The sequence below is a fragment of the Anser brachyrhynchus genome (genome assembly GCF_964034855.1).
Source record: "Anser brachyrhynchus genome assembly, chromosome: 12".
Classification (NCBI taxonomy): Eukaryota; Metazoa; Chordata; class Aves; order Anseriformes; family Anatidae; genus Anser; species Anser brachyrhynchus.
The window spans coordinates 18,806,126-18,834,084 of NC_137707.1; the positions used below are offsets into that span (position 1 = coordinate 18,806,126).

Consider the following 27,959-nt stretch of genomic DNA (forward strand, 5'->3'; position numbering starts at 1 on the left):
TGACCATAACTGCTGCAGTTGAGCATGGAGCAGTTCACACCACTTGAATGATTAATGAGGTAAATGCCTACCAATTACGGATCACTGAAGGTGCACAGTGAGCTGCATGTAATTATAAATCCTAACAACAGATGGAAAATTTTGCAGCATCAAAATCCTGCTCCTTATTAGCCATGTCCTGTTCCGTGCAAGGGAAGCAGCCAGAGAGCGCGGCTGCCGTGCTGGGGCATGGCTGAACCACGCGTTCAGAGGGCGACTGCTTCAGCCGGGGCCGGGGCGTTACCTCCACTGTGGGGCTGCAGGCAGTGAAAAGCCAGTACCCCCTTCCCTGCACCCTGGGAGCTGCAGAGCGGGTGCTGGCTGCCTTTACTATAGCAGTGTGCTGCTGAGCTACATGAACTTGGGTGTCAAGGTGAGTTGTGCTTTAAATAAACAAACAAAAAACACCCCAAAAGCACCAACCAAAAGGAAAGCCTGTGAGAACAGCATTCACTTGCTTTTTAGAGTTAAATTGCTTCTGCGTTACTTACATAATGTCAAACACTTCACATCTGAGATGCTCGTTCCTGGCATCAGCCTTAGCTGGGGCCCAAAGAAGCAGCTGCTATTGCTGACTCAAAAAAAAAAAAGGCAAGAAACAAAGAAAACTAAACACAGATGAAATTTAACACCCATCCTCCTCTCCCCACAAACCCACCCAAGTAGCTGAAAAGCACCTATAGCCTTTGTGTTGTCATTTTCTCCCCCTCTCTCTCAAGATATTAAAATTTAAGTAAATATATAATAATATAGTATAATACGATACCTATTTCATGCACAGCATATAATGTAAATTATAAATATAGCATATAAATATAAATTATGGAATATATGTTTTATATATATATAAAACTGTATATAAAGTATAAGTAATATGAACACATTAAAATGTAAATACATCAAATATGTATATATCTCATACATAATACAATTACAATAAATATATACCATAAACATAGGTAATTATAAGTAATATAATTATATCATAATAATATGATTGTTATGAAGACTAATTTTATTATATGTTCAATTCATAACTATGAATATTAATAATTATTATAAAAATGTTATATATTATAAAAATAATTATATTGTGTCATAATTACCTATATGGAATTAGTGACTCCTGCAGTGTCAGAAGAGGCCACATTTTGTTCCTAGCAGTGTAACATTGATTGCATAAAAAAGGAAGGCAATAGCCACACGGACAAGATTTAAGAGAGATCTTTGAGGCACAGTGTGAGTCGTTTGCCAGGCTAGCTGTTACACAAGGTAGACATTACTTCTTCACTCCCAAAAGATGCTGAAGGAAGGTAGACAGAGCCCTGCATGCTTGCAGGTAACACAACGGCTCACCAATACCTTTAATTCATCCATGTCTCATTATCAACTTCAGGCTGCTCAAGCGAGCCAGACATTTCCTGCAAAGGCTTTTTGGGAGTGTGTATTGTTTAGTGACAAAGTGAGCATCTTATTTCTGCTTTCCCCTGATGCCACTTCTGTCTAGTATTTGGCCTTTTTTTTTTCTTTTCTCTTTCAATGACCCCGTAATTCTCGTAGTTTAGGTTTTTGGGATTAAAATCATATGTATTTATATTTATAGATTTATTTTAAGGAATATGCCATATTTTTAGCAACCATTCTGAAAAGGAACTCAGTCTCGTGCTACACAGTTTACTGCATGGCTCAAGCCTTCTGATGACCTTTGACATTCATCTAGTATAATTTTACTATTTACTTAAACTTAGATACAATTACCAAGCATGGTCGTTTTGAGTTTGTTTTATGCTTATTGCAAGGCACTGAAACATGTCACAATCTCTCTGTAGATGGTAGAAATGCTGTGATTTCAGACATCCAAAATTTTCCATATGTACAAGGATTAAAACTAAATTAGAAACTGATTTTTCCATGTTGATTTGATTATAATTAAGTAAAAAAAAAAAAAAAAGGTATTACATTACATTGTCCTTAACTATTTCTGTTTGCTACACAGATGACTGTAAGATTCACTCCAACTTGAATGATGCACTTTTTAAGTTTTGTTGTTGTTGTTGTTCTAAATTAGGCAAACTGCTTTTATCTAATGTTAGGGTAAACTGCATTATTAATCTCAAAGTGATCTTACAAATAGTTATAAGCCAATATTAAAATTAAAATATAATTGACTGCAATTGCTTTTTTTCTTAAGAAAGATGAAAGCGAATAGTATTTCTTTCAGATGTCTCTAATTTTCAGTACTTCACATAGACTTCTGTATGTTTGCTAAACTTTCACTGTAAATCTCTAACTAAGCTATCTAACTACTGTCATTCTCAAAAAGAAATTTGCTTTTCTTTTGACTAAGAATTAGTTATTCTCACCATAACCTTTTTCGTCATGTAACATGCACCCTACAGCAACCTCTGAAGGAATGGAAGCAGAAAATACTGCATCTGCCATTGAGAGGTAAAATTTGAAACCAGCTCCAGATTTAAATTTCAGAATACCCAAGCATCAGTGTTCTCAGCACTCCCTTTCAATTTTCAAAAATACAACACAGATAGTAGCTCACATTTCAAAACATTCAGGGGGTTCTCATTTTAGAGTTGGGGCTCCAATTTTTGAAGAGAACTTGGTTTTGTAACGTCTGAAAACATAAGGCAGCCAAAAATAATACTCTGGCTTGACTCTCCTAATGGAATGTTTTCTCCCATTTCTTCCCTTTATAAAGCTGGTCACAAGTCCTGTTTTGCCTGTAGGATTCATTACTGTGTTATAGCTCCTTATATTAGTCTAGGTTTTCAAGTTAGCCGTTGGAGAGATTGTATTTCTACTTTGTAATGATTTTACCATTGGAGAAGTTCACCTAGAAAGATGCCTGGAAAACAATGAAGCCACTAGGGGAATTCTTTTCTTCTTGAAGAATCTATCACTCCACGGTAGAAGAATCGGAGGGATATGTTAAGCTTGCTACATCCTCTATCAATCTTTTGTTTGATTATCACTTTATCAAGTTGCTTGCACTGTGAGAGATTAAAACAGTTAGGTGAGTACAAAGCACAGAGTTACCGAGCACTCTGAATATAAGTCAGACATCAAACTAGTTTTTGAAGCGCAGAACTACTGAGCTTTCACTTTGTCACACAAGCAGATGTTGCCGAAGGCAAGGAGGAACGGAGCAATGCATTTTTTTTAACTTGGCTGCTGAACTGTACGCTACCTGAAGAACCAGACACTGTGCAGCTACTGGTTAGAAGCCTTTCAAACCTGCCTTCTGCCTAAGGGCTATCAGATGTGCAGCTGAGGTGAAGAGAGAGATTTTTCCATTGTCAATCTCCATAACTTGAGGACATGCTGCTCACTGCAGTAAGTAAACGGTTGGGCTGCTTTAGATCAGGAGAGAGCTTTATTAATTTAGGAGTCTGACAATATTATTCTTTTCTTTTGCTCTACTTTAAGGAGAGTTCTGCCCGGTGTGGGAATGAGCTGCTAATGAGCAGAGATTAAATATCTCATCTAGGGATCCTGGATAGTTATTCAAAATCAGGGTGCAGGTTAATTTAGTCTGAAAGATCCAGCCAAGGTATCTGCCATAGATATTACTTTCTGGTAACTGTGTCCTGCTATACGTTTCAGCTACCTTTTAATATTGATGGGAGTTTGTCCACAAGAGAATCCTGGAGTCTGGTAACTTTCCAATCCCATTACCAGGCTCTCCACCTACTCTCCAGAGTCCAGGATGCATCCAGCAAATAACTTTCTAGGCCCAATGAACTGGACAGGTCTCTAGGGTAACCACTCTCATGCCTCCCACTGCTCAAGTAAAAAGTGTTTCATGTTCTTACTTGTACCAATATTTAAGGAAATAGTATACTACTCTTAATAGATAGGAAATTAATTTAGAGACTCGTGGTATGTGATGCCAAGGGTTACAAGGAGAGTCAGGAGAACTGCACGCACCTCTCACAAACGTAATAAGTCATGCATCATTCCCTATAGATACTCTTCGTCCTTTGCATGCATCATATAAACCTCCATTGGCATTATGAGTAACTCTTTATAATAGAGTTTGCCCAAAATATGGTGCTGCAAAATCATTCTTGTGGGCCTCACAGAACAATGGAGGTTGGGGAATACTGGGGGCACATTTTCATCCATCTAGCTGCCATTACCCCATAGATCCTGCATGTAACTGGAGGAGCAGACAACAAGGTTGGCATGTGTGAAGGAAAGCAGGTTTTGGAGGGCCAACTACTGGCAATGTCACAGTTACAGAAGTGAGAGTTCACTGAGAAAAGTTAATTTGAAAACAGATCCTACATAAGGATCAATAAGGTACCAACGTAAAGAGATGCACCTCAGAGTAGAAACTCTTCTCTGAAGAAATGTGAACCCTAAAAATATTTTCTAGTTAACAACTGTCCACAGTGTTTTTAAGCACAGTTGGGTATGCCTACTTCCAAAACAACTGTACTATCTTGTTAAGAGTTTTTAGGTTACAAACAAATAAATGAATATCAGAAATTGGAATTACATATAACAATATCCTCCCCACCCCCCCACCCCCCAGTTTGTTCATAGTCACATAGTCACACATTTTCCTGTAATGTGAACCATTAGTGACCCCATGGTCAATTATTAACAAAATCTCACAGAAAACCCTACTAAATAGGGAGAAACATGAAAAATTTCAAAAAACAAAAGTATCTGATTTCCAAACAGAATGCCTGTTTAAGACCAAACCTCATTAGGGAGAAGTCCTCCAGGCAAACATCCTCTCATTATTTATTGTCATGGTTTACTGCAGATTCCTCAGTGTAATTCACAATTGGCTTTTAAATAAATCTCTCTGTATGGTAAATGTGATATTCCTATATCTAAGCAGCAGGGTTAGCTGAAAACTGAACAAGACCAAAATTTCACATTTCAGAGAGTCATAAACAGCTTAGAGCCTGACAATAATGCAGTGACAGGAAGCAAAAATATGACTGACAACATATGGCTGAAAAGTAAGATAGCAGTTGTTGTACAACATGATAATGAAACAGTCAGGCAGCAAAGCAAAAGCAATTAGCAAGCAAGTGATGATAATGAAGAGTTATTTATGGTGAGGAACTTCTCTATAGTGGAAGAATGGTTCTGTGTTATGATCAACATTTAAGGCATGGAAGTCCTGCATTTAAGGCTTTCCTTCCCATCCTTGGTCCTGAATTCTAGAAGGTCATCTGGGCTCAAGGGTCTCAAAAGTTTTGAGGCACTCTGATGTCCTGGTGAATTTGGTCTAAGTCTCTTAAAGCTCAGTAGCTCATGTGGAAATCAGGGATACTAATCCTTCTCTTTCTCGTAGGGGGTACTATGAAGGAGAATGTGCTAGTGACAGGTCATGATGTATTGGATAGCTTTGCCACTGATCTTTTCAAGGGGATGAAAGCCTGGGGGATTTCCCTTACAAATTTTTTTCACATCAAAGGGTTAACTAACAGTTATGCCTAAGATGAAAAGAGCATGACCGTGATTTCCATTTCTTATTGCAATAAAATGCTGAGAACTGTTAAAGAAGCCCAGAGTACCTCAGAAATTTGCATCTCTGATTAGAACAGGGTGAAGTTCTCTTCAAGGAGAAAGTCCTCTGGTGTGATCCATTTTTCCCCTGCAGCTAAAAATTCTTGGGCTGATTCAGCATCTGGGCTGATGAGCTGGTCCCTGGAAGCACTCACCCTCATTGCTCTTGAGGAAGCTGGAGGGGCAGTGCAGCGGAAAGTTTCTCTCCTCGCCAGAGGACATGCACGCAGACCAGGGCTTGCCAGGGCAACATCTGAATCCCTCACTTGGCGTAGTGCACTGCATCTACCACAACCCCTAAAAGATCCATTCACTTAAATTTCAAATTTATCACTGCATAACAAGTTTGTTTTTCTTAATGAATGTACAGCTAATCAGGATAAATAGTAGAATAAGTGAAAACAGCTTTTTTACTCAGGGTGGTGAATGGTGATATTAATATGAACAGATTGCCTTTTTTAGTGTACCTATCATAGTTTCATGCTCGGTCTTTGCTGAATGCATGCCTAAGAGACTGTGTGTGTGTGCAATAAAACTCGTAGTTTATTAAGTGTTTTTTCTATTCTGCTACGTCAGTCTAAATTCACTTTGAAGGCAGGAATGATGGAATTGTTCAATATATTGTGTGCAGAAGGTTATGACCTCTGCAATCAGCGGCTGAAACACCACTGTCTTTACTTCTGGGGCAGCTGAAATGAATTACAAGATAGAGGCATAGAACCATAACATTTTACTAAAGCTGAGGCGTCTGCATATGCAGTTCTTAAACATTTTTGTGTTCTCTCTCATTTCCAATTTACAATCTGTATAAGATTTTGAAAAAGAAAATTGAACATACTATTTTTACTGAATATCTAGTTTCTAAACAAGGTCGCAACCCTGCAACAGCTCAAATGGTGAATAACCTTATGCATGCAATAAAAGTACCACTGATTTCTGCATCCTTTTGTGTACGTGTGGTAGGAGACATCTTACAGCTGCCATCATACCGGCACAGGTACAATCTGCTGCAGTGCTGGACCATGCTGTGGCAGACATGCCTCTATGCTGAGCCACGCTCCTAACCTGACCCTGGGAAGGGGTGAAATGGTCATGGTTTGCCAGGAGGACAGAAGGAGCATTGTCAGTGAAAATCCAAGACGCAAACAGCACGCAGAACACCTTCCTCTGCACATGGAGATGGTTCTCCTCTTTGCAGAAACTGACTCAGGCAAGTCAAAACACCTTGTATAAAGTCATCATCATTCCTCTGCATTTCCACATTAATTAAGCCTAGGTTAGAGCTCCAAGTAACCAATTATTTCCCTTCAACACACAACAAAGGTCTATACAGTCTCAGAAGAACCCACAGAGTGGTAACCAACAAACAGAATGTCAAGTTGCTGAAATTTATGATTGCTGGCCCCCATTTGGAAAAGCATTTAAACACCAAAAAATTAATAAAGCTGCTGTAAATATTCAGTGTCCATGGATGAATAAGGTTTACCAGATCCCTGTGTTAAAACCACAGGTCTAATTTATAGAACTTGGAAATTTCCCTGGCAGAATCCTCTGAACAGATGTAACTTACTTAATCTTTTAAAACTAAAGCCCCATTTATTCATACCTCGATGGTACAGAGCCTTGAGGAAAATGTGTTTACACGGGAAAAGGCCTCAAGGCCCAAACTTAACCTCTCCATGCTCAAGGAAGAGCACGCTGCCACTGAGCTGGGAAAAGTCAGGCTGTCCCGCTTGCAAAATGTTCACTTTGTTCTCTACATGAATCAGCTTGTATCTGCTGATAACCCACTTCTTTCCAAGGGTTTCAGGTTTAGGATTCCCTTTGATGCTAGATTCACTGCTGGGAACAGTAAACCACTCTAACTTTGATGGAGCTGCAATTATTCCCTACAGTCAGCTATTCTGTTTTTTCCTCTAAAACTCTTATTTATGTCACTGTTTCATTTTGGGTAGGTTCCACCCTTAATCCTTTGTGATTTAAATCATGACAGTCAGGCAAGTTACAAATTAGATAGCCTGAGGGGCACGCAATATTTTGATATAAAATGTACATGATTTCCTCCTTCTCTGTAACATACGTGACAGAAATTGCATTAGCAGGGTGGCAGTGGTGGCAGCTGCAGCAAGTCACGAGAGCACAGAAACTGTCTGGCCCAGGGCTGAGGGGTGTCCTGGTCTGAACAAGAGTCGGTGCCAGTGCAGCTGAAGATTTCGGCCTGTCTGGAGCATTTAACTGTTACATCAGGCAGCTTAGTCTAGTAATGGTAACCTAAGCTACAAGCAGCAGGGAGGTATTTGTGCTGTGCTTTGCTTAGAGAAGCGTTCGGAGCCTGTGACACTGCCTGACACTGACTGATTAAGATACAGGTACTAAGGTGCTGTCAGAAAAGAAGAAAGAGGACTCACAGCGCTATTGTTGCTCACAGATCTCCAGCAGAGCAGCAGCAAGGCACCAGTGCACAGCAGCATCGTGCTCTACCACCTTTTCTGAGAATTACTGCCTATCCAACCCTGAAGCGATAAGGTACACGCCATATTTTTAACACAACCTGCCCCTCCACACAGACTCTAAAGGCTATATACCATAGGTGATCGAATCCTCATGACTAGGGAGGGGATTGTGATAGGAAGAGGTGAGGGAGCTTTGAGAAGGACAAAAACGTGAACTCTGTAATGAGTCTTATCTGGAAACCATTAGGAAGACTGCTGCTGCAGCAAACAAGACAAGGACCTGACAGAGAAACAGAGCTAACTAGTTAAGCTACAGATAAAGGCTTTGCTGGGCTGTGGCATTTATCATGCATGCTGACTTGAGGATAGACTTTTCAGTTCTATTTAGTTTAATTCTTAGGGGATTTCCTGGTACAAGATGCAGGTTTTTCCTTTGTACTTCTTCATCCCATCTTTGCAAGTGATGAAATAATCATTTCCCTTCTCTTTGAGGGTGATTCTGAAGCCCTTGGAGTCACATAGGTCTATCCAGGGCATCCCGGCCTAGGGATGCTCTTCAGCTCAGACCTACATTTTTTACCTGTTGGGGTCACCTCTTCTCCTTACAGCCTGTGCAGGCAGGAATATAAGCAACAAAAAGAAGTCTCAGCTGTCTTCAGAAACCTAAGACCTCTACAGACTGTGATTCTCATTGTGGCAAACCAGGTGTGTTTCTGTCTTCTGTGTGGTGCAAGAAATGCCCTTGGCCTCTATGGAGCAGAGACTGGAGGAGACTGGAAGGATTCTGCTCTTCCTTCCACCAGGGAGGAGGCTCTTGGGCTTCCAGGAGCCTCTGTTCTCCATTACTACTGGGCTGTTTTCATCTCGGCTTTCTTAATAAATATTTAGTGGGCAATTCACATTTTCCCTCCTGCTCTATCTAACAGAGCTGATTATTGCTAGGGTCAGGTGGTTACATGAGCTAATTAATATTCTCAGGCAGCAGTAGGAAATAAGTACAAACCCCATCTCCTCAGTTTTAATTACAATATCAGTGCTATCAAATTCCGTGTGGATACACCTCCCACATCAGCTCCAAACAATTTCAGATGTGTATACTAACAGGATCCACAACATCTTTAACTCATGATCTTCTGTCATTACAATATAATTACTCTAATGCATCTTTACTGTGCAATGCCCGCCAAAGCTGAGAGCCGTTGAGTATACCATGTAATTATGGAATAGAGATGTTAATGTAAGCTTTCAGCTTAGAGTGACTTACAGCATTTCTTCTAGTCCCATTATTCAACATTTGTGGGCAACCTGACTCCTACTTGTTCCCCTTCCTTCTCTGTATTAATATTATGAAACATTTATGTATTCTAGCACAGAGGAGTCCCAGGTGTCACGGAAATCCCAATGGAAATACAGCATAAGAGTCAATAAGGTGGAAATAAATTGGCCAACCCCTTTTTAGCTCTGGGGGTATAGGTGAGGAATAGAGGAAAGTGAGTCAGGGAAAAACAACTGTAGTTTGCACCTTGCTGAGCTATGGCTGAACAGCTGGGCCTTGTGTAGACATGCTGGAAGAGGTTAGGAGAGACTTGATGGAGAATGTGGGGCTGGCTAATTAAGGTAGTGAATAACCCTTCATTAAGTGCTGATGGAGGTCAGATGCAAAGGTCAGCTAATTAGGGAGAATGGGGTAAGCTTCAAATGGTCTTTGTGGCAAAGAGAGATGTCTGTATTTCACGAGGCAATAGAGAATGAGCCAGTGGAAAAACTTGTCAAGGGCCAAGCCATAAAGATGATTTTAGCCTCTCATTTCTACCAGAAACATGAAAGTGAGGAACAAAGAACACATTTTTAAGAGTCAAAATGGGATGAATTTTCAGAACTAGGTAAGGATTTTCAAATGAGAACTGGGTGTCTGACTCCCTCACTATCAGGTGCAGACATAACTCGCATTGCCCTATGCAATGTGCTCCTGTATCTTTGCAGAGATTTACAAAACCCTCTCAGTACATCAGTTTCACCACTCCTTTTACTTTTCTTCAATGGCAATCATTTTTAACTGTGAAATAGCACATATCTTTAATACATTTGGCTTTCCATGGGATAACCTAATAGTCACTGTGATTAAGACGTACATTACCAAGACTTGAAAAAGGGGACTAAGGAGGAATGGCATTACATTGTCACCTATCCAAGTTGTAATTGGTGTTTAACTAACTTCAGCTCTGCAAGCAAACATGGAAAAACAAACGAAGAAACCTCTGGTGTGTTCGATTTCCAGGAAGTGACTAAGATAGGAAAAAACAAGTTAGGTAATAAACTTTTAGGGAAGAAGCATTCCTCCTCTGAAAGGCAAAGGCCTGTGTTCAGTCTGTGAGAGGTAAAGCATAAGAAAAGTGAAGATGTTTCTCAGAGTAGTACTTCATCTCTGGGAAGTTGTCTTTTGAGTGGAAATGGAAATTAAGAACTGCTAGGGTGATTTTCATCTCCATGTTTCACCTGTCAAAATTATACTCTATGTCTTTGCTGATGTTCTGTAATATCCCAGTTAATTCTTTTTGCATATTAACTGTTTTGTGTCCCAGATGCTCACACAAAGATCATAAATATCTGATGAAAGACATAACCATCATTTTCAACAGTATAAACTATTCTTTTCCCAAATGTCTCCCTCTGTTCTTGGAGAAGACTCAAAAAAACTCCAAACTACTTTAGAATGAGTTTTTTCAGCACCGTCTAACTAGGACATGGAGGAGGCAGTTCCTGATCCAAACTCCATCCTTAAGAGTCACTTTGCATCTAAACCTTAATGAGTTTACCTTTAGGGATAGCTGCCAGTCTGATCCCAGCCAACGAGAGGTGGGGATAATGCAATTTCAAGTTAGCTAGAAGTGAGTACATAATTCTGAGTGTTTGAATCCAGGATTTGGCTCACTGCTTGGGGTACATATATAAGAATATAGACAATATATATAGTTCATACTGAGAACTAGAAAGAGGATGGGAATGGACAGTGTTTGTGGTTTCACAGGGGCTCATTTCTATTTTTAAGGAGATTTTTCCACTCTGTTTCTAGGGCAGAAGGCAGGAAGTTCCTGAATGGAAGAGGGAAACATTGTTCTACTTTGACATCACACTGGCACTGTCAGATGATTCATAGGCTCTGGAGAACACAGACATTACCAGCTCAGCACATCTATATACCAATCACCATTTGTCATATATGAGTACTTCCCACAGTCCTAAAAAAAGGGTTTGTTTTGTGTATTATTTGCAGGAAATGTAACAAACTTCATACTGAACAGCAAAATAAAAACAGCACTTGATTGTTTTATTGAATATTTGCCTATTTACTTGGGAAAACTTCACTTCAGGATTCTTTATGCAATCTAATAAAAGGACCCCCACAGCTGTCTTCTTTTTGAAGAAAAGCTGTCAACATCCAGTATCATTTTCTGCATATTGAGTGAAGTACTTGAAAGTGCCAGTTCCATTTTAATGTGCGAGATGCTTTCCCATTTGTATGCAGCTGGAGAGAGTAGTCTTATCCTCATTTAAAAAAGCCACATGATGGATTTCTCGCTTTAAACAAATACCATCTCAAACTTTTTTTTTTTCCCTCTCTCTTTCCCTCCGCATACACCTTACCTCTCTTGTTAGGTACCTGTGTGCTCCAATCAGTGCACAGTGTTGACACCTCACTTGTTATACAAAAAAACAATGCCAGCAACATTTCTTTTTTGATCTCCCCATACATGATCTGCTGGAATAATTCCAAGACTAACTGTTTATTATAATTTTTGCAAAACAGTTGGTGGGTATATTTCCTGATCCTGCAAACAGTTACCACATAGAAGTAGGCCTACCACAGCCAGAAGGTTAATGTTGGGTATTCAATACTCGGTACTCTTTCCTATGCAAGTACTGAATTCATTTGCATTCTTTGATACTGTCAAGCAAGGTGTGCCCCGGAACAAGAATCCCAGGGAAATCTTCCTACAAATGACCTGTAAAAGCAGCTCCTGCATGACAAGCATACAGGTTTGTCATTCCATCTAGTCTACATGGATGGACATTACAAGGTTCAAGACATCAACCTGCAGCCTTGGTCACCCTTGCTCTTAAGTATACACTAACACAGGCACTACATATTTCTTATTTTTTTATAAAATTTTCTCACAACAGATATCTGGTGAATTATTACAGTTCTCGAATATTTATTAATGGTGTGCTGTACTTGAGAGCTGTAATTATTCTGATTTACCACATGAAGAGCAAATTTCATACTAATTAAATGAATACCAGAGATTGTTAATCACAGAATGACTTGGGTTGGAAGGGACCTTAAAGATCATATAACTTCAACTCACTGCCATAGGCAGGGATGCCATCCACTAGATCAAGTTGGCCAAGGCCCCATCCAGCCTGGCCTTGAACACCTCCAGGGATGGGTCACTCACAACTATCCGTTAATCTAAACTGCTGTTAGCTCTCTTCCATGTCAGCACAGGGCAGAAAACCATTCAATGTAAATGTAGTGACATTTCATAGCACCAGTCAGTTGTGCTCAGTCCTTCCACAGCTATTAATTCTGATGCAATGGAATGTTGTTTTTATGGGTAGCAGGGAGTATCTTTAACATACACATCTACAAAATATTTTCAATGTTTCTGTCATGGGGAAAGATTATAGCTGTGCACGCACAGGAAGAGAGTTTGTGTAACAGAGTCATGAAGCTCTGAACTCTGCACACACCATGACTGAGCATGGTGTATAAATGCTTCATCACATCTTCATACTATAAAACAGAGAATGTCACAGTTAAAAAGTGGGATTTCTGAAGGTTATAGAATATTTACTGGCTCCTGTGTAAACTATATACTACGAAGAATTAAGTGCCAGTCATTATCAGCCTCCCATTCAGGATATGCCAAATGTCACAGGATAAGAGAAATTAACTGAAGCCACCTCAGATGGTAAACCACCAATTAAGACAAGTTTGGAATGATGCTATCAATTCATATGAAGCACTTGCTCTGAGGAATGAGCACTAATTCCCCAGACTGTGTTTGGAGTTGCTTTCACTCACATTCAAGACCTCCGTTCCACATTTCTGTTTTGAATGAAAATAAATAATACTACAATTCTAAAAAATTTGCATTTGAAAAATTAGGTTGTTTTGATGCTGATTATTTTGTCTGAAAAAAATGGAACCAATTGTATAAATCCTGGATGAGCCCGGGAAATATCCCATTATGAACACAACAGATTTGAGATCCTCAGGGCTCCTGGGGTTGTTTGTTTATCATCTATCACCTACTAAGAGTAGGAAGCTCAAAATAAGGACATTGTCACTTCAACCAGCATTCTCGGTATTTACAGTGCACAGTGCTGGGGATACAAAAGAATGAGCTTCTGCTGGGCAAGCTTTCCCAGGGCTACCAGGCTTCCACCTCCACACAGGCAGTAGTTAAGGCATCCAAATTCTTTGTTGTGGAGAGGGGAGTCAAAGCTGCATAAGCCCCAACAAGAGTCAGAGACCTCAGAAATTCAGGGTTTCCACCTCAACCAGAGATACCTAGAAGGTATGTGAACATATGTATTCCTGCACTGCAGAGCAACAAATAATAGAGACCTGTCTGTGTTCGTTGGGGCGGGGGAAAAAAAAAAAAAGATTCAGGGAATTTCCTGAGAAATACTTTTTGTTTTCAATAACTCATCATTTTATAATGAAGCATTTCTTACTGGAAAATTTCTGCCTGTTTTCACTGGTAGGACACTATTCAGGTGGACGTGACACATTTTGGATGAAATGGGTTAATGTAAGTTTGATCTTCTTGTCAAATTTCATCCAGGTGGATAATTTTCTACTTGTTTAAATACACTCCGCAGTGTTAACAGTTTTTGTTTGTTTGTTTGTTTGTTTTCCTTAAGCACACATTCTGCTTTGCAGCTCTTGTACTGTTAAATATTTTCTGCATTTCCTCTCCTGTGTAGCTGCATTTCCCTGAGTTCAGTGGTGTGTTAGTGACTATGGTATCTTTATATATGTAAGAGAGAGCCTGGGGATCTGTAAAATCATTTGGGTTACTGCAAGATCATCAGTGCTACAAGACGGATTATTTTTAGTGACTGAGAAGTTTTTGCATAGCAAGGTGTAATTACGTACATAATGTGACTACTCTGTATGTCAAATTATTTTATCCCATTATGGTGCACGAGTGCATTACAGAGTAGCTGTTGTAGTCTTCTGTCTCCTCAGGAACATTTATTACTATGATGAGCATACTGCACTGACTCCAACTAAGACCCAGGCCCCTATTGTGCTAGGCACTATAGCAACAGACAGTAAAAGGCAGTCCTTGTTCCTAAAGACATTTCTGTCTAAATGGACAAGACATGCCAGAGATTTATCTTTTATTCTTCAGCTCATAACAGTTGCAAAACAACTTAGATGGTACAAAGAATTACAATGAAGAGACTGTGATGATGCCAGCTGTGGGATGAACCCCTATGTAGGTGGGAGACCCCAAGTCAATACAAGACCATGGGTGCGATCCTGACCCAACTAACATAAAAAACTCCTACTGACTCTAGTGGGAGCCAGGATTTCCCCTCTCTGGTCCCATTTCACCAGATACGCATCTATATGGCATGACACAGTGTCATATTGTGATAACTCCAAATTAGCTTGATACTGAAAGTAGGAACATTATGTCAGTACTGCAATTCTATCAGAGTAATAAACCCAGTTGCAGCTCTGTGCTATGGCTGCCAGATTGCTTCCAGTACTCAGCACTAGCACACTGCTATTTCTGTGTGGCATCGGATGGTGCCATGTAGCAACAGCTCTGTTGTAGAGTTGTATGTTTTTCTTTCTATAGAAATATCTGGGAACAAGTTATAGGCAGTGGGTTCACAAGGTGCATGGATTCAGCAGTCTGTCACAAAACTACCAAATTACCACTGATGATAAACTGAAGGATTCATTATGGTCTACAATACTTCATGGCCCCTATCTCCATTTGGCAACAGTGCAGGATCTATTTAGATGACAGTGAATTCCATTAACATACTGTATTTCTTGCCACAAATCCATTCTCTAAGGGATAGAAGCTAAAAATATTACTGAGGTAGAGCTTATAAAAAGAAGTATCCCCTGTTCTGATATTAGGGATCTTGCTACTTTCTACATTACTATTTATTCACATTGCACAGCTCTCCAGCCCTAATGGGAGACTCAAGTAACTTATTTTTTTATCTTCTGTAACAGATGCAATGGACGTTAAAGCAGAGATGGTCATGACTTCATATATGCAGGTCTGTTTTCTGAACATTCTGACTATGAATGTAAAATAATAGAGGTTTGAGTGATACTCATTTGGCACCTCTGAGTTTATCATAAAATTAACAGTCTTTATTATTTTGCAGAACAAGCAGTAGCACCTCACCAAGGGTATAATCACCTCAGTCAAAAGACAAATAAGCTTTTACTTAATGTGCTAAAAATATAGTTGAGAAACCTTCGATCTCAAGCCGTGTGATAAAATAGACTGTGTTGACTGAGCAGATCAGCAGCTGCTGCTGTTCAGGCTTCTTCACCCTAACAATGCTTGCCTTTCTCTCTTTCCACCAATTTTAGAGATGATGTCAGTATAGCCAACCCCAGGAGTTCAAAAATCAGAAGACAAACCAAAATAGAATCACAGGATTGATATCAAAGCTATGAAAGTTACTGAAACTGAAGCGTATGATTTGGGGGGGTCAGACTTTAGATTTTTTAATTCATAGGAGACAGCCTTCTCCCTTCCAGTTGTCTGCTCAGTTCTTCTAGCTGCCTGATATGCCCTATTTCAAGAGTGAGAGACAACACAGGAAAATGGGAAGCACAAAGGATTGGGAATCTATTTAAAGTTTATTTAAAGTTCAAGTCTCCACTGTATGTAAAGCCTTAATCCTGCAAATACCTTATCTGAATGCTCAACTTGATTCATACAAGCAGCCCCATGGAAACCAGTAGGGGTCCTCTTGTAGTTGAAATTTGCCACTTACATAAGTTATTATTATTGCACTTCAGAAATGTTAACCTGTGTCAAAATAACAAGAATCACCTAAGAATGAATTGGGTCTGTCACTCATTTTCTCTGTGATTTTGGGCAAGTCCTGAATCATTTTTTATTCTAACTTTCTGCTCTTTATGAAAGGGGGTAAAATTTGTTTCAACAAAGTACTTGAAAGCCTCCAAAAAACAGATAATAACATTCAGAGAAGTAATAGACTGTCTTCTTCCAATGTAAATTGAATCCTAGATAAAGCAGCTGGGAAGAAGGTTTAAAAATTATTTAAAAATATTTCATAATTACTTTCCTAAGAAAGTCAAACCTATAGAACTGGATTTGATCTGCCATGGATCAAGTTTGGATCAAGCCAAGAGAAAGAGAGGGCTCATCCTACTCTGCGCTGAGAAGACTGTATTTCTCATTTCACAATTTTTGTACTCCAGCAGGAAAAGTAAGATCCTTTTCTGAAAAGAGTTCCTGGGAATTAGAATTCCTCACACAAAAGTTTAGCAAGATCTAAACATTTCTTCTTTATTTTTTTCTACACAAAATGGTGAAATTCACCTGAATTTAAATTTAAATTTAATTCATCCCAACTTGAATTTATTCTGAATGTGAAGTCCAATCTCCTGAGTGTTAAGATGAAACAGCTTGTTAGAAAAGTACTCACCAAAAATAATGGAAGGCTTTCATCTTTTATTAAGCATTTGAAATGACTAAAAAATACTACCCTCAGAGTGGCTTATTTTAAAGAGGCAAACTGATATATTTTATTAATTAGACCATTAAAAAACTCATTTAGGTGTAAATAAGTCTAGGTCATTAAACTGTAATGTACAGCGTCAAAGTGAAACTTCAGTTTTCACAATTTCTAGTAACGTTAATTCATGACCCTAAAAATTAATTAAAAATAGAATTAACATCAAAGAAGTTACTTCCCCCCCTCATCTTGTGAAAAGAAAAAGATGTATTGATAGTAATAAAAACTGTAAATTTGCCCAGTCCTCCATTTATACATTATCTCTCTCTACTAAACTTTGTGTAAACTTGGATGTATAACATCTATATTTTGAAATCAGTTTCTTATGCGAATATTTTAAAGCACAGCGAAAGATCATGAATAGTGATGACCGGTGACGCTCTCAATAATTTTTATGGTAAAAAGAATAGGCTATTTCAGTCAAAATATGATTTGGCACAGATGAAAAGGGAAGGCACAAAGGTTGTCTCCTGTTAAAGTTTAATGATTACCATCATAAAGTTGTGTTTTCAGTTGCTCATAGCTTTACAGAACAGGAACTATTTAGATTGAGAATTTCTAGGAGATTTCCAAGACTCAGGCTGATTTCAGAAAAATTCAGGGAAAAAAAAAAAAAGAGAGAGAAAAATTTCAGAGAAGTTCAACCATTTCTATGAACAAGAAAAAACTTACCCTATTTGACTAGAGAGGGATAAAAAGTTTTCTAGGGACATAAGCTGTGCAAAGTCCATGCAAAGACACTGAAGAAGGAATTGAGAGAAACGGGAATTAGGCTGTAGAGTACAGGAGAGACAGGGTCTGAATGGTCAAGAAGAAAGATACTACCAGAGAGTCCTATGGATCCTGGATAACTGAAAAGAATGAGACTGGACTGAGGGCAAAGATGGGCAGAAAAGGTAAAGGTGAGACAGAATCATCACTGAAGAAGACTGTAGGGAATAGGAAGGAAGGTTTCAAATGTAGCACGGTGGGTGAAATGGCCTGTGCCTGTCAGAGCTCACGCTAGTCTTAAAAAAGTCCAAGGACACCAGAATCCCAACACTACTGAAAAGCAAGCAGTAATTATCATATATTTCCATACATATATGTCACAGGCCAAAATTAAAATTTTCCACATTATTATAGTTAGTGGAGATTCTTATCATTTCTTTCAAATATATCCTTTAATAAAAAGTTAAAAGTCCTCTCTTTTCCAGGTGCCGAAAATCAAGAGGATGCAGAAATGTCACTTCTTTATAGCACTAGCCAGGCTTACAGTGTTGATATTGCACATACAAATAAAAAAATAAAATAAATACATAAATAAACAACAGAACAGTGAAAATCATGTGAAGGCTAAGGAAGGAGGGATGATTTAAGGTGACAGCAGTGATACAAAGTGAACTGCAATGAGTAAAGCAGTGGCAGAGTAAAGGAAGGATTATACTAACTCTCATCAGCAGGGATGCTGCCCAACATTTGCAGGGACATTCCATGACTCCAACATACGACTACATCTATTTTTTGACTTAGTGTCTTGTTGACACCACACGGACACATGAAAATAATGGTCTTTAAAAAGACTAGAATTGTTTGCAGCCTTCTGCATTCACTTAGACATGCTACTTTGACAAATAAAGGACCCTATCTTTTCCTTACACTCAAATTGAATGCTTGCTTTGTAGATAACAATCTTCCCACAACGAGAAGACTGACAAGAAGCTTTTCACTGAAGGATTCTATTAAATATGGTCGTTGTGCAGATATAATGTATGTAAACTGAACGTAGATTTAGATTAGACATAAGGAAGAGATTCTTTACTGTGAGGGCGGTGAGGCACTGGAACAGGTGCCCAGAAAAGCTGTGGATGCCCCATCCCTGGAAGTGCTCAAGGCCAGGCTAGATGGAGCTTCGATCAACCCAGTCTGGTGGGAGATGTCCCTGCCCACAGCAGGCAGGTTGGAATTAGATGATCTTTAAATGTCCCTTCCAACACAACCCATTCCATTATTCTATGATAAACGAAGCAGTATTACAGTTAAATAGGAGGAGTGATAGCTCCCACTGTACATGTTCTTTAGAAGTGTGTGACATACACAATCAAGCATGACACAAGAAAATTCATCAAAGAATATTTAAATATACCTCAGGGAGCCACTGAGCTTTCTGATGGCTTTACAGAAAGAAGACTAATTGCATCTTGCACGATGCAACTGTTTTATTTCCATCACTGCTTTTAATTTTTTCTTTAGTAAAGATTTAACACAGTCTACTTAAAGGAACTGATAATAAAAATTAGGTAATTAAAGATTAATCAATCAGAAATGATTGAATAGTCTGAATATATTTAAGGTTCTTTCATTTTAGCTATGCTTACTTGTTCCTAATGATTTTCTGCTGCTTCAGCAACACGGTGGAATTCTTGCCTCATCAGGGTAGCATCAGAGTGGATAATAACAAAAAATCATTGTTGCAAAGAGCTTACACTTTTTTCTAAGATCTGAAATTAAAATCCAACTAATAGTATTAAATAATAGATTGAATTCACTAATAATTCTTGCACTGTTTTAATGCCCAATGGGCAGCTAAGCACCACCAATCCACCCTCTCAAACCCCTCCTCAGAAGGACAGGGGGAGAAAATATGATGAAAAAAAGAAAGCTTGTGGGTTGAATTAAGGAGCAGTTTAATGAAAGACAAAAAAGCAAAGGCCAAACAGAAAAAAAAGAAAAAAAAGGAGAAATACTGTTCTCTACTTCCCATCAGCAAGTGATATTCAGCCACTTCTTGGGAAGCAGAGCCTCAATATACATAGCAGTTGCTTGGGAAGACCAATGCTTTCATGACAGGAGTCCTCCACTTCTCCACTTCCCCTTCTCTCCAGCCCCCCCCTTTTATTGCTGAGCAGGACATCATATGGTATGGTCTTTATTTGTCTTTATTGAGAACATCAAGATGTCAGGTGAAATGGTATGCATACCACCTGAATGTGTCCTCCATGAGATCAGCAAAATCAATGGACTTAACTGAGTGAAAAAGTGCATCAGTTGGTGAGATTGTTGTGAGTTGAACACATCCACAGAGAATTAGGAAGTACAAGCTGCAGCTGAATGACTCATGTCCCCAGCTAATTTAAATGTCTCATATTAACAACGCGATTTATCTGTTTGTAATTATGAAAAAGTGTCTTAATGGAATAAATATGTTATTTTCTATTTAGAGGTTATATACTTTTCTGATTTCCATTTAATTTTAGGAAATTCTGTAAACTTTCTAGAGCTACTGCTGTCTTGGAAATTTTCTTGCTTGGTTTTCAGAATTGTGTAAAAAGAACTAAATAAATATTTATTTCAAAATAAATATTTCTTTATCCAATTATCTGGTGGAGCTCTGTGACAGGCTGCAGTCAGTAGTCTGATATGGTCAAATTTGACACTGATTCTTGCTTTCTTTGTTGGCTTTTTGACAAGTTGTACTGGGTATGCAGAAGCCCATGTGGAGTCTGTGGGATTACATGATCTTGCTTTACAATTTGTCCAAAATAATCTTTACCTAAGGTGATTTACTTCTTTGCTAAACCTGAAACAAGTGATGTTGCTACTGATCTTGGTTTACGCACCAAGTTCAAATTTCTTCTTACTTGAACATGGTGGAATGCTTAAGTTAAAATTCTTTGCTCCCCTTGGACAGGTGAAGATTGATTCCAGTGGTCTTCCAATCAGACTGTAAATCAGGAGAGTTGAGATTGACAACATTTTATTGGTATGAGGAAGAAAAGAGCCAGATTATTCTTTGCCAAGTTATATGACTATGGAGTACCATTCTAATATTTCTAACTCTCTTACCACTTCACTACTGATATTGTGACAAGATTTGTAATACCATTAGGCTGTGATGCCAAAAGCAATTCTTTTAAGGAGTGTGACACTGAATATATGCTCTGGCAAATGGCGCCTTCAGTTGGAAAGTATTAATGTGACAGACCTCTTCCAGAATCTTTTACATAGAATGTCTTGACCAAAAAGTGACAAATGAGAAAACAGTGCTTGAACCTGTGTAACACAGTACTGAGACAGAAAAATCTCAACTGGAAATGCCTTTTTGTGCAATGATTGATCTCTTCTTTATAGTAATGGAGGTCACAAGGAATCATTGAAATCAGTTGGAACTACAGCCCTGTAAGTTAGATGTCATAGAAATAAAAAAAAAGTTTAAGATAGTTTTATTGGGTCACTTAGCTCTACTCCATAGTTTTATTTTGTTTCTAACATTTTTCAGCTTTGCTTGTCCAAACTAACCCTTAAAATAGAAATATTTTCTGCACTGGCAAAAGTAGGCATTCTGGATTGGATATTCAAAGAGCAAGTAATACAGAATTTGTCACAATGGGTCCATCTACTGTTCTACAGCTCCTCTCATACTTTATGTCTCTACTTTATATACCCATAAAACATCTGACTATGAATTGACAGTAAGAAAAAGAAGGAAGTGTTCTCTCTTCATCATATTTCTCTGACACATGAGATTTGATCATCTGTATCATCACAGCTACAAATAGTACTAGCAAACATAACCCAGCCCCATTACATATGGACACATTATCTGTATACCATTGAAAATTGAATAGGCTATTTTTCACATAAAATATTTTTTTTATTTGTTCTACATTCACTGTCCCTTAATTTCATGAGGTATTTCTTTCCTTGAGATGTGCAATGCAGAAAATACCCATTCTGAACAGTGAACTGTTTCCCCACTGCTTCCTACTCTTCCCAAACAAAACCACCCTAGGGTGAGAATCTCAGCAGTATATTGGTAAATGATCTGAAGGAGATTCAGTTTATACCTTCTGAATCTTTATCTTCTTTGAAGTTCTTTTTACGTAAATCTCACTGTACATCTCACTATCTTTGCTGCCTTCTTATGAGCTTTCATAGATAGCCAGTTCTATATTCCAATTGTCTTGATCAAAATTGGAAAGAGCTGTTCTGGAAAAAGGAAACCTCTCTAGAAAAGGATCACTGTCATATCATCACGATGTCATGAAAGAGGAACTAAAATAAATGAGAACTTCCAGACTTTTGGTTATTATACTGATTCACTAGAAACTCAGCCTTTTCTCTGTTTTATTTATTTATTTATTTATTGTTTGTTTGTTGTTCTTTTGTTGTTGCTGTTTAAGAATACCCCACAAAGACACAATGTTGTTTTCATAGAGTTTTGTTCCTCTCCAAATAATTTTATCTGGTAATAATTTACATTTTCTAAAAATGCATATTCAATTGTGATCCAGTTTTCTATTGTAATGCTGCAAATGGATGTAATTAAAAATAATATTGATGAAATTGATAATGTTTTATGTGATCATTGCATATTCCATTGCTATCTGTATGTGAGATCATTAAAACTGTGTATGTATAACCATTAAACTTAATGGAGTTAAATGATGATATGAAAAGGTGGGATGGCTAATTCATGATCAAGCAAACAATTACTCTTTCGTCACAAGCTGTTCTATGAGGCACTTCAGCTTTCCAGGGCAAAATTCAGTGCATCTCTATATTCTAAATAAACTAGGGACTTGCAACATCACAGACTGTTTTAACCTCCTACTATAGACTGTTTTTAAGCTTCTCAGAAAGATTTTTCCCAGTCAAAGAAAAGGTAGTTTAAAGGAAAAGCTTTTCCACAGCCTTTATTGGTCACCTTTAAGTGAATATTTGACTGATGGGACCTAGTCAAGTTTTACATTTAAGAGACACTTAATGAAAAAGTACATCACTCTTAAATGGTCCTTAATTGGTTCGTGTGATATGTCTGTGTTGGTACTTAGCAGAGGATTGAATTTCACACTAAAGGCTTATTTCTACTAACCCTTAACTCATGCTGAGTATCCCTTTCTCCCTTGTGCATAGTCTCATTGATTTTGCCCAGAGTAATTTTCTTTCTCAGTTCTACAAGTCTAAATCTTTTTCTCTGTAGTTTTTATAAAAGAACAAAATCATGTTTTCTTGAATCTTGATCTCTTGAATTGAGTAAATTAATTTTAACTTTCTTTGCTTTTGCTTGTGAGCTATATGACAAGCTATAAAAACTATCTGACTTAAAAACATTACGTTCACTATTTCCATTCTGTATATAAACATTAAAATAATGCACTGTGCCCTTTTATATGCAATTGCCAGTATTTCCCAGATATGTGAAACTGGCACATGATCTCTAATCATAAAAACCTAAAAGTTCTCTAATCTAAAAGTCCTCTAATTAGTGTCACCGCCTAAGGGTCAAATACCATTTTATTTGCACAGCACTTCTCTTATGACACAAAATTAATGTTTCTTGATTTTTCAGCATGGTTCTCTAGATTTTTGCAGTTATTACTGCTTTCAATCTACTACCTATAACTGTAGCATTGGATAAGTAAAATTTCAGTGAAAGTATTCCGCAAAACCTAAAATCAAGGTATGTTTTTCAATGTATTTTAACAATTAGTCACTTGGTGCGAAGCTGAAAAGCTTTTTGGATTGCCTAGTCTAGTCTTTTAGATATCCTTGATTTGTAACATTCCTCTTTTGAATATAACAGCTAGTTTCTGTACAATTTTTTTCTAGTGATAAAGAACAATATGTTAGTTGATAAATTATAAATTCTAATCCCAAGAGCAAGAACAAAATCTTGTAGAGCATCTGTGCCTTCAAGATATAGACTGGGACTTTGCAGACAAAGATAAACAAGATGCAGTAGTCAGAAAGTTCAGGTGTAGAGCCATTTTAAAAATGCTTCACTGAAGATCTTATAGACACACACACACAATAATGTGTACTTGATATAAAGGAAGATGTTATGATGCTGTGATTGCTATAATCATTCCACAGGACAGGCACTTTCCATGTGCTAGATAGTATCAGAAGAAGCCTACCTCTTATGGCTTGACCTAACATGCCACAGTAGATGTTTGACATTAGTGAACAAATGGCCACATAACAGGCAAGGCAGAATGAAACGAAGTCACCCCATCCTGACCAGAAGTCAGGGAGGTTACACAGCAGAGACTGTGTCAGTGAAGAACACTTGAAAAGGGAGAAAGAAAACACAATGAAAACAAAGAAAAGAAAGCCCAATATGAGACAAAAATTAGAATCCACTACTGAAACATCAAGGAAGGAGCAATTTACTCTTACAAACATACTTGACATGTGTTCTTACTAATTCTAATGGTATAAGGGAGAAATGTATATTTTAAACCCTGCGTGGTTGTGAAATCAGAATGTTTGAAATAGTTCAGTCCTGTTACAGTGAGGAAGACTAAGCACAGAACTTAAAACAATCACTGTCCCTAAGTAATCAATGGATTTAAAAAAAATCCATGAAAAAAGTTACTTTTCAAGGTGTCATTAACTACCATCTCCCTCATTTTAACACATCCATTATAACCAAAATATTAATTGAAGGGTATTTCCACTCAACAGTTGACTTGCAAATTGCATTTGCTTTACCAAGAACCTAGTGAATTAAACATAAAACATTAAGTACCAGTTCTCCAAAGAGTCCAATTCTCTTTGACCAGATTCTTTTAGATATTCCATGCAGAGAGGGTGAAATGTTTAAATTAACTTATTTGAAGATATTTGATGCTACACAAGACTTTTGATTTATCAGAGTGATACAAAATACACTGAAACACAATGCAAATATAAGTTATGTTTAGCAAAATATAGCAATTGCAATACACAGTTCAATCACAATACCGATGTGATTCCCAACACTGGTTGCTTTAATATGCTCACCATCACAGTGCTGGGTGTCCCCAGTTGCCAAGAAGGAGCATGTGGGTTGAAGCCAGCACAAGTCAGTAGTTCTTTTTGAAACTCATTTGCTAGTTGTTTAGCTTACACTCTTATGTTGGGCTAAGCCATGTATTCACTTCCTCCTATGCTGGTCTGGCTAACTGAGGGAGAAACATTTACGCTGCTAACTGATCCACTCAGCTGTGATACATACAGTCAACTGACACAGCTGCTTATATAAAACAAAGACCACCCTCTTGTCCCCTTTGCAATGAGATAAAGTCATCCTTCTTTGCAACAGCTGTGGTCAGTCACGCTCTGCATTATTCTGTGAGATTCATGCTCTTACCCATGTCCATACCCTTACACATGTCCACTAAGTCTTCTTCCATTGTGAGACTTTATTGGTCAGTAGTATATCTAGAAAATTCAACTGTCATTTTTAGAGCTTTGGAAGACACTGTGCTGACTCTTTAAGAAGACAAAACAAGAGAGACAACACTGAGATGTTTCATGGCATATAATGAGCTTACACACCTTCACCATTTACTGGATTTCATAAATAGAGGTGATACTGAGTAATGCTGGGCAAGTCATCTCTCTCTAACCCTGAAAAGCTTTGGCAGTATTTCTCTGCAGTAGGCAATCCAGTTCTCCAGTCAGGAGTCTCAGCAAATTTAGCCAAACAATGACTTCCATGATTAAAAGGAAAACATTTGGATTTATTTGGATCATGGTATTCAAAACAATTTCATTAAGATATATTAAGCATAATAAAGTAGGCATATACTCAAAAAACCTGGAAAGAGCTTGCTTTTCCAATGCCCCTTGGGCATGAATCCACTGGCATACAAAATACTAGTTATTTTAAATATCTTTTTCATAACTCTTAATCATTTATGGGATATTAAGAGGCACAAAAGTACTCATGTGGTTTTGGTTTGTTTTGTTTGTTTGTTTTTAAATTTCACAGATACATTCCAGGGACTCCTACGGGTGTTTCTGCTGAAAAAAGTTGATCTGATAAACTAAAAAAAGCAGTAATAAAACTTTGTTCCACCATATGTCACAAAAAGAAAATAATGCAAATGTAATGTAGCAAAACCAAACATGAGAAATAGGATATGGAATACTTATGTTGGAGACTGTTACCTGTAAATATATCAATAAAATATTAAGTGATCAGATTAAAAATAAAAATTATGTTACATGCCATTAGTTTTCAAGTCAATGATGGTAGCAGTGATAACAGTGGTTTGAAATGCTTTTCATTATTTCAGTAAAGTTTAAATAACTATTTTGTGGTCATTCTACTAATTCACTAACTGATAGGAACAAATTTAATTTCAATATGAGCCTTGTCACTTAAAATATGCCATAAGGAGGAAGAAGAGAAAGAGTTGAGGAAATGCAAGTGCATAATTTTGGAGAATTATAACCACCTCCTCCAGCAGAAAGTGTCATGATTAAGTAGTAATGATCACTTTGAACTATTACTATGTGTTCTTATCTGCCAGCAAAGATTTAAGCCACTTTCATGTCATGCAACAGTAAATTATTCTGGCAATTCTATTAGTGCTTTATTTTCTAGGTCTCTCTACTATATTCTAGGAAAAGTAGCTCTTCCTAATCTGAATTACAATTTTGAATAATCTTGTGTGATTTACTTAATAGAATATGAAAGTCTATTACGTCAAAACCTATTGAGAATTTTTAATCAGTTGATCATTAACCCATCAGACTTTAATGCCTCAGACAAAACTGTTAGTGTCTACTGGGTCAATGGAGATGCGCTATATGTGCTATAAATCCATAAACTAAAAACCTCTCTGAATCTGCTTAACACTTGTTATGAAAACTGACTGAAAGCTGCCTTTCCTGGGGAATTCCAAGTTGGTATTTGTCTTCAATTCATTCCACTGTGCAAAAAAGAAATCTGAATATTCCCTTAAGAGACTTAAACACAGTGATATGACAGGAGATTGCTGAGGGAGTGAGTAACTGCCTGTGGAAATTTTCACCTGGTTTAAACTCATTCTCTATTAAAAACAACTGAAATTAGATGAAGTGTTAAAAATATTAAAATAAATGATTGTGACATGTAGGAGTATGAAAAACACACTCACAAGCTGTGTATTCATTGGCAGTCTTGATAGGAAGACTTCATTCAAACCTCCCAAGCCACTATTCATGGTTATCATCTTTTGCTATGTTATCTGCTGGGAAGAGATTGCCTCTGTCATCTTTGTAATTCCTCTTCAAGTAGCCGTAGGCTGCTATTAGGATCTTTGCCAGACTAAGAAAGTGTATCTCCCTCAACCTCTCTACACAGGGCTGGTAATCCAGGTCCCTAAAGATCTTAACAACCTTCTGATGGATCCTGTCCAGTTTGTCAAATTCTGCCTTGACCTGGAGGGCCTGAAAACAGATCTGGTGTTTGAGGTGCAGCTTCACCAGCAAGGAGCAGACATACATAACGTAGCCCAGTATGTGATTTGCCTTATTCACAGTAAGAGGGCGCTGCTAGCTCACATTCAGTCTTGCATCCCCTGTAACTCCAAGGTTCCAGCAGGGCTGGCTGTTCCTTAGTGGGTTCCCAGTCTTCACCAAGGCACAGTGTTTTTCCATCCCACTACAAAACTTTGCTCTTCACTTTGTTGACCTTTATGAGGTTTATGTTGGCCAAATTCTCAAGTTTCTGAATCCCTCTGCTCTGAAGTTCTAACTTTTGCCATGACTTGCTTCCAATTTAGCATCCTCTATAATTTGGCCAACTGTATTCACTTGCTTCATAGAATTATAGAATCATTTAGGTTGGAAAAGACCCTTAAGATCATCGAGTCCAACCATCAGCCTAATACTACCAAGTCTGCCACCAAACTCTCTCTCCAAACACCACATCCACGTGTCTCTTAAATACTTCCAGGGATGGCAACTCAACCAATTCCCTATCAGCCAGATGACTGATGAAGACATTTAACATAAACAGCTTTAGTATTTACTCCTTCATACTCTCAAATCATAGCACTGGTTGGCCCTTTTAGCCTGGTGATCTAGCCAATTTTCAGCCCCTTTAACAGCCCAAACTTCCTTAGTTTCCAAATGTGAATACTGTGGAAGAGAAGACAGTGCAAAAAAAAAAAATTCTTGAGTCAAGTTTAGTACATCCACTACTGTTCTCTTCTCTACCATTGCCTTTTTAGATGAGTAGTTTTCAGGCTGGTCCCATATGATTTATCATTGTCAAGCCCATGGTGGCTGTTCCCAATTATCTTCTTGTAATTTATTGCTTATGAGAAAGAAAACCACCTCAAAAAAAACTATTTCCTCTTTGTACAA

General features: G+C 37.9%; 1 protein-coding gene across 20 annotated transcripts in view; it reads right to left on the reverse strand.

Moving 5' to 3' along the window:
- Positions 1-27,959, reverse strand: part of LOC308176790 (uncharacterized protein) — a 259,830-nt gene that overhangs the window by 10,256 nt on the left and 221,615 nt on the right. For 16 of the 20 annotated variants that reach the window (XR_013938602.1, XR_013938603.1, XR_013938604.1 and 13 more), the window contains one exon: positions 531-610. Coding sequence is in view for 6 of the 20 variants with exons in the window: in XM_080552993.1 (XP_080409119.1) it covers positions 531-610 (80 nt within the window). In the remaining 14 variants the exon portion in view is untranslated. The other 4 variants (XR_013938606.1, XR_013938613.1, XR_013938607.1 and 1 more) reach the window with 3 other exon arrangements.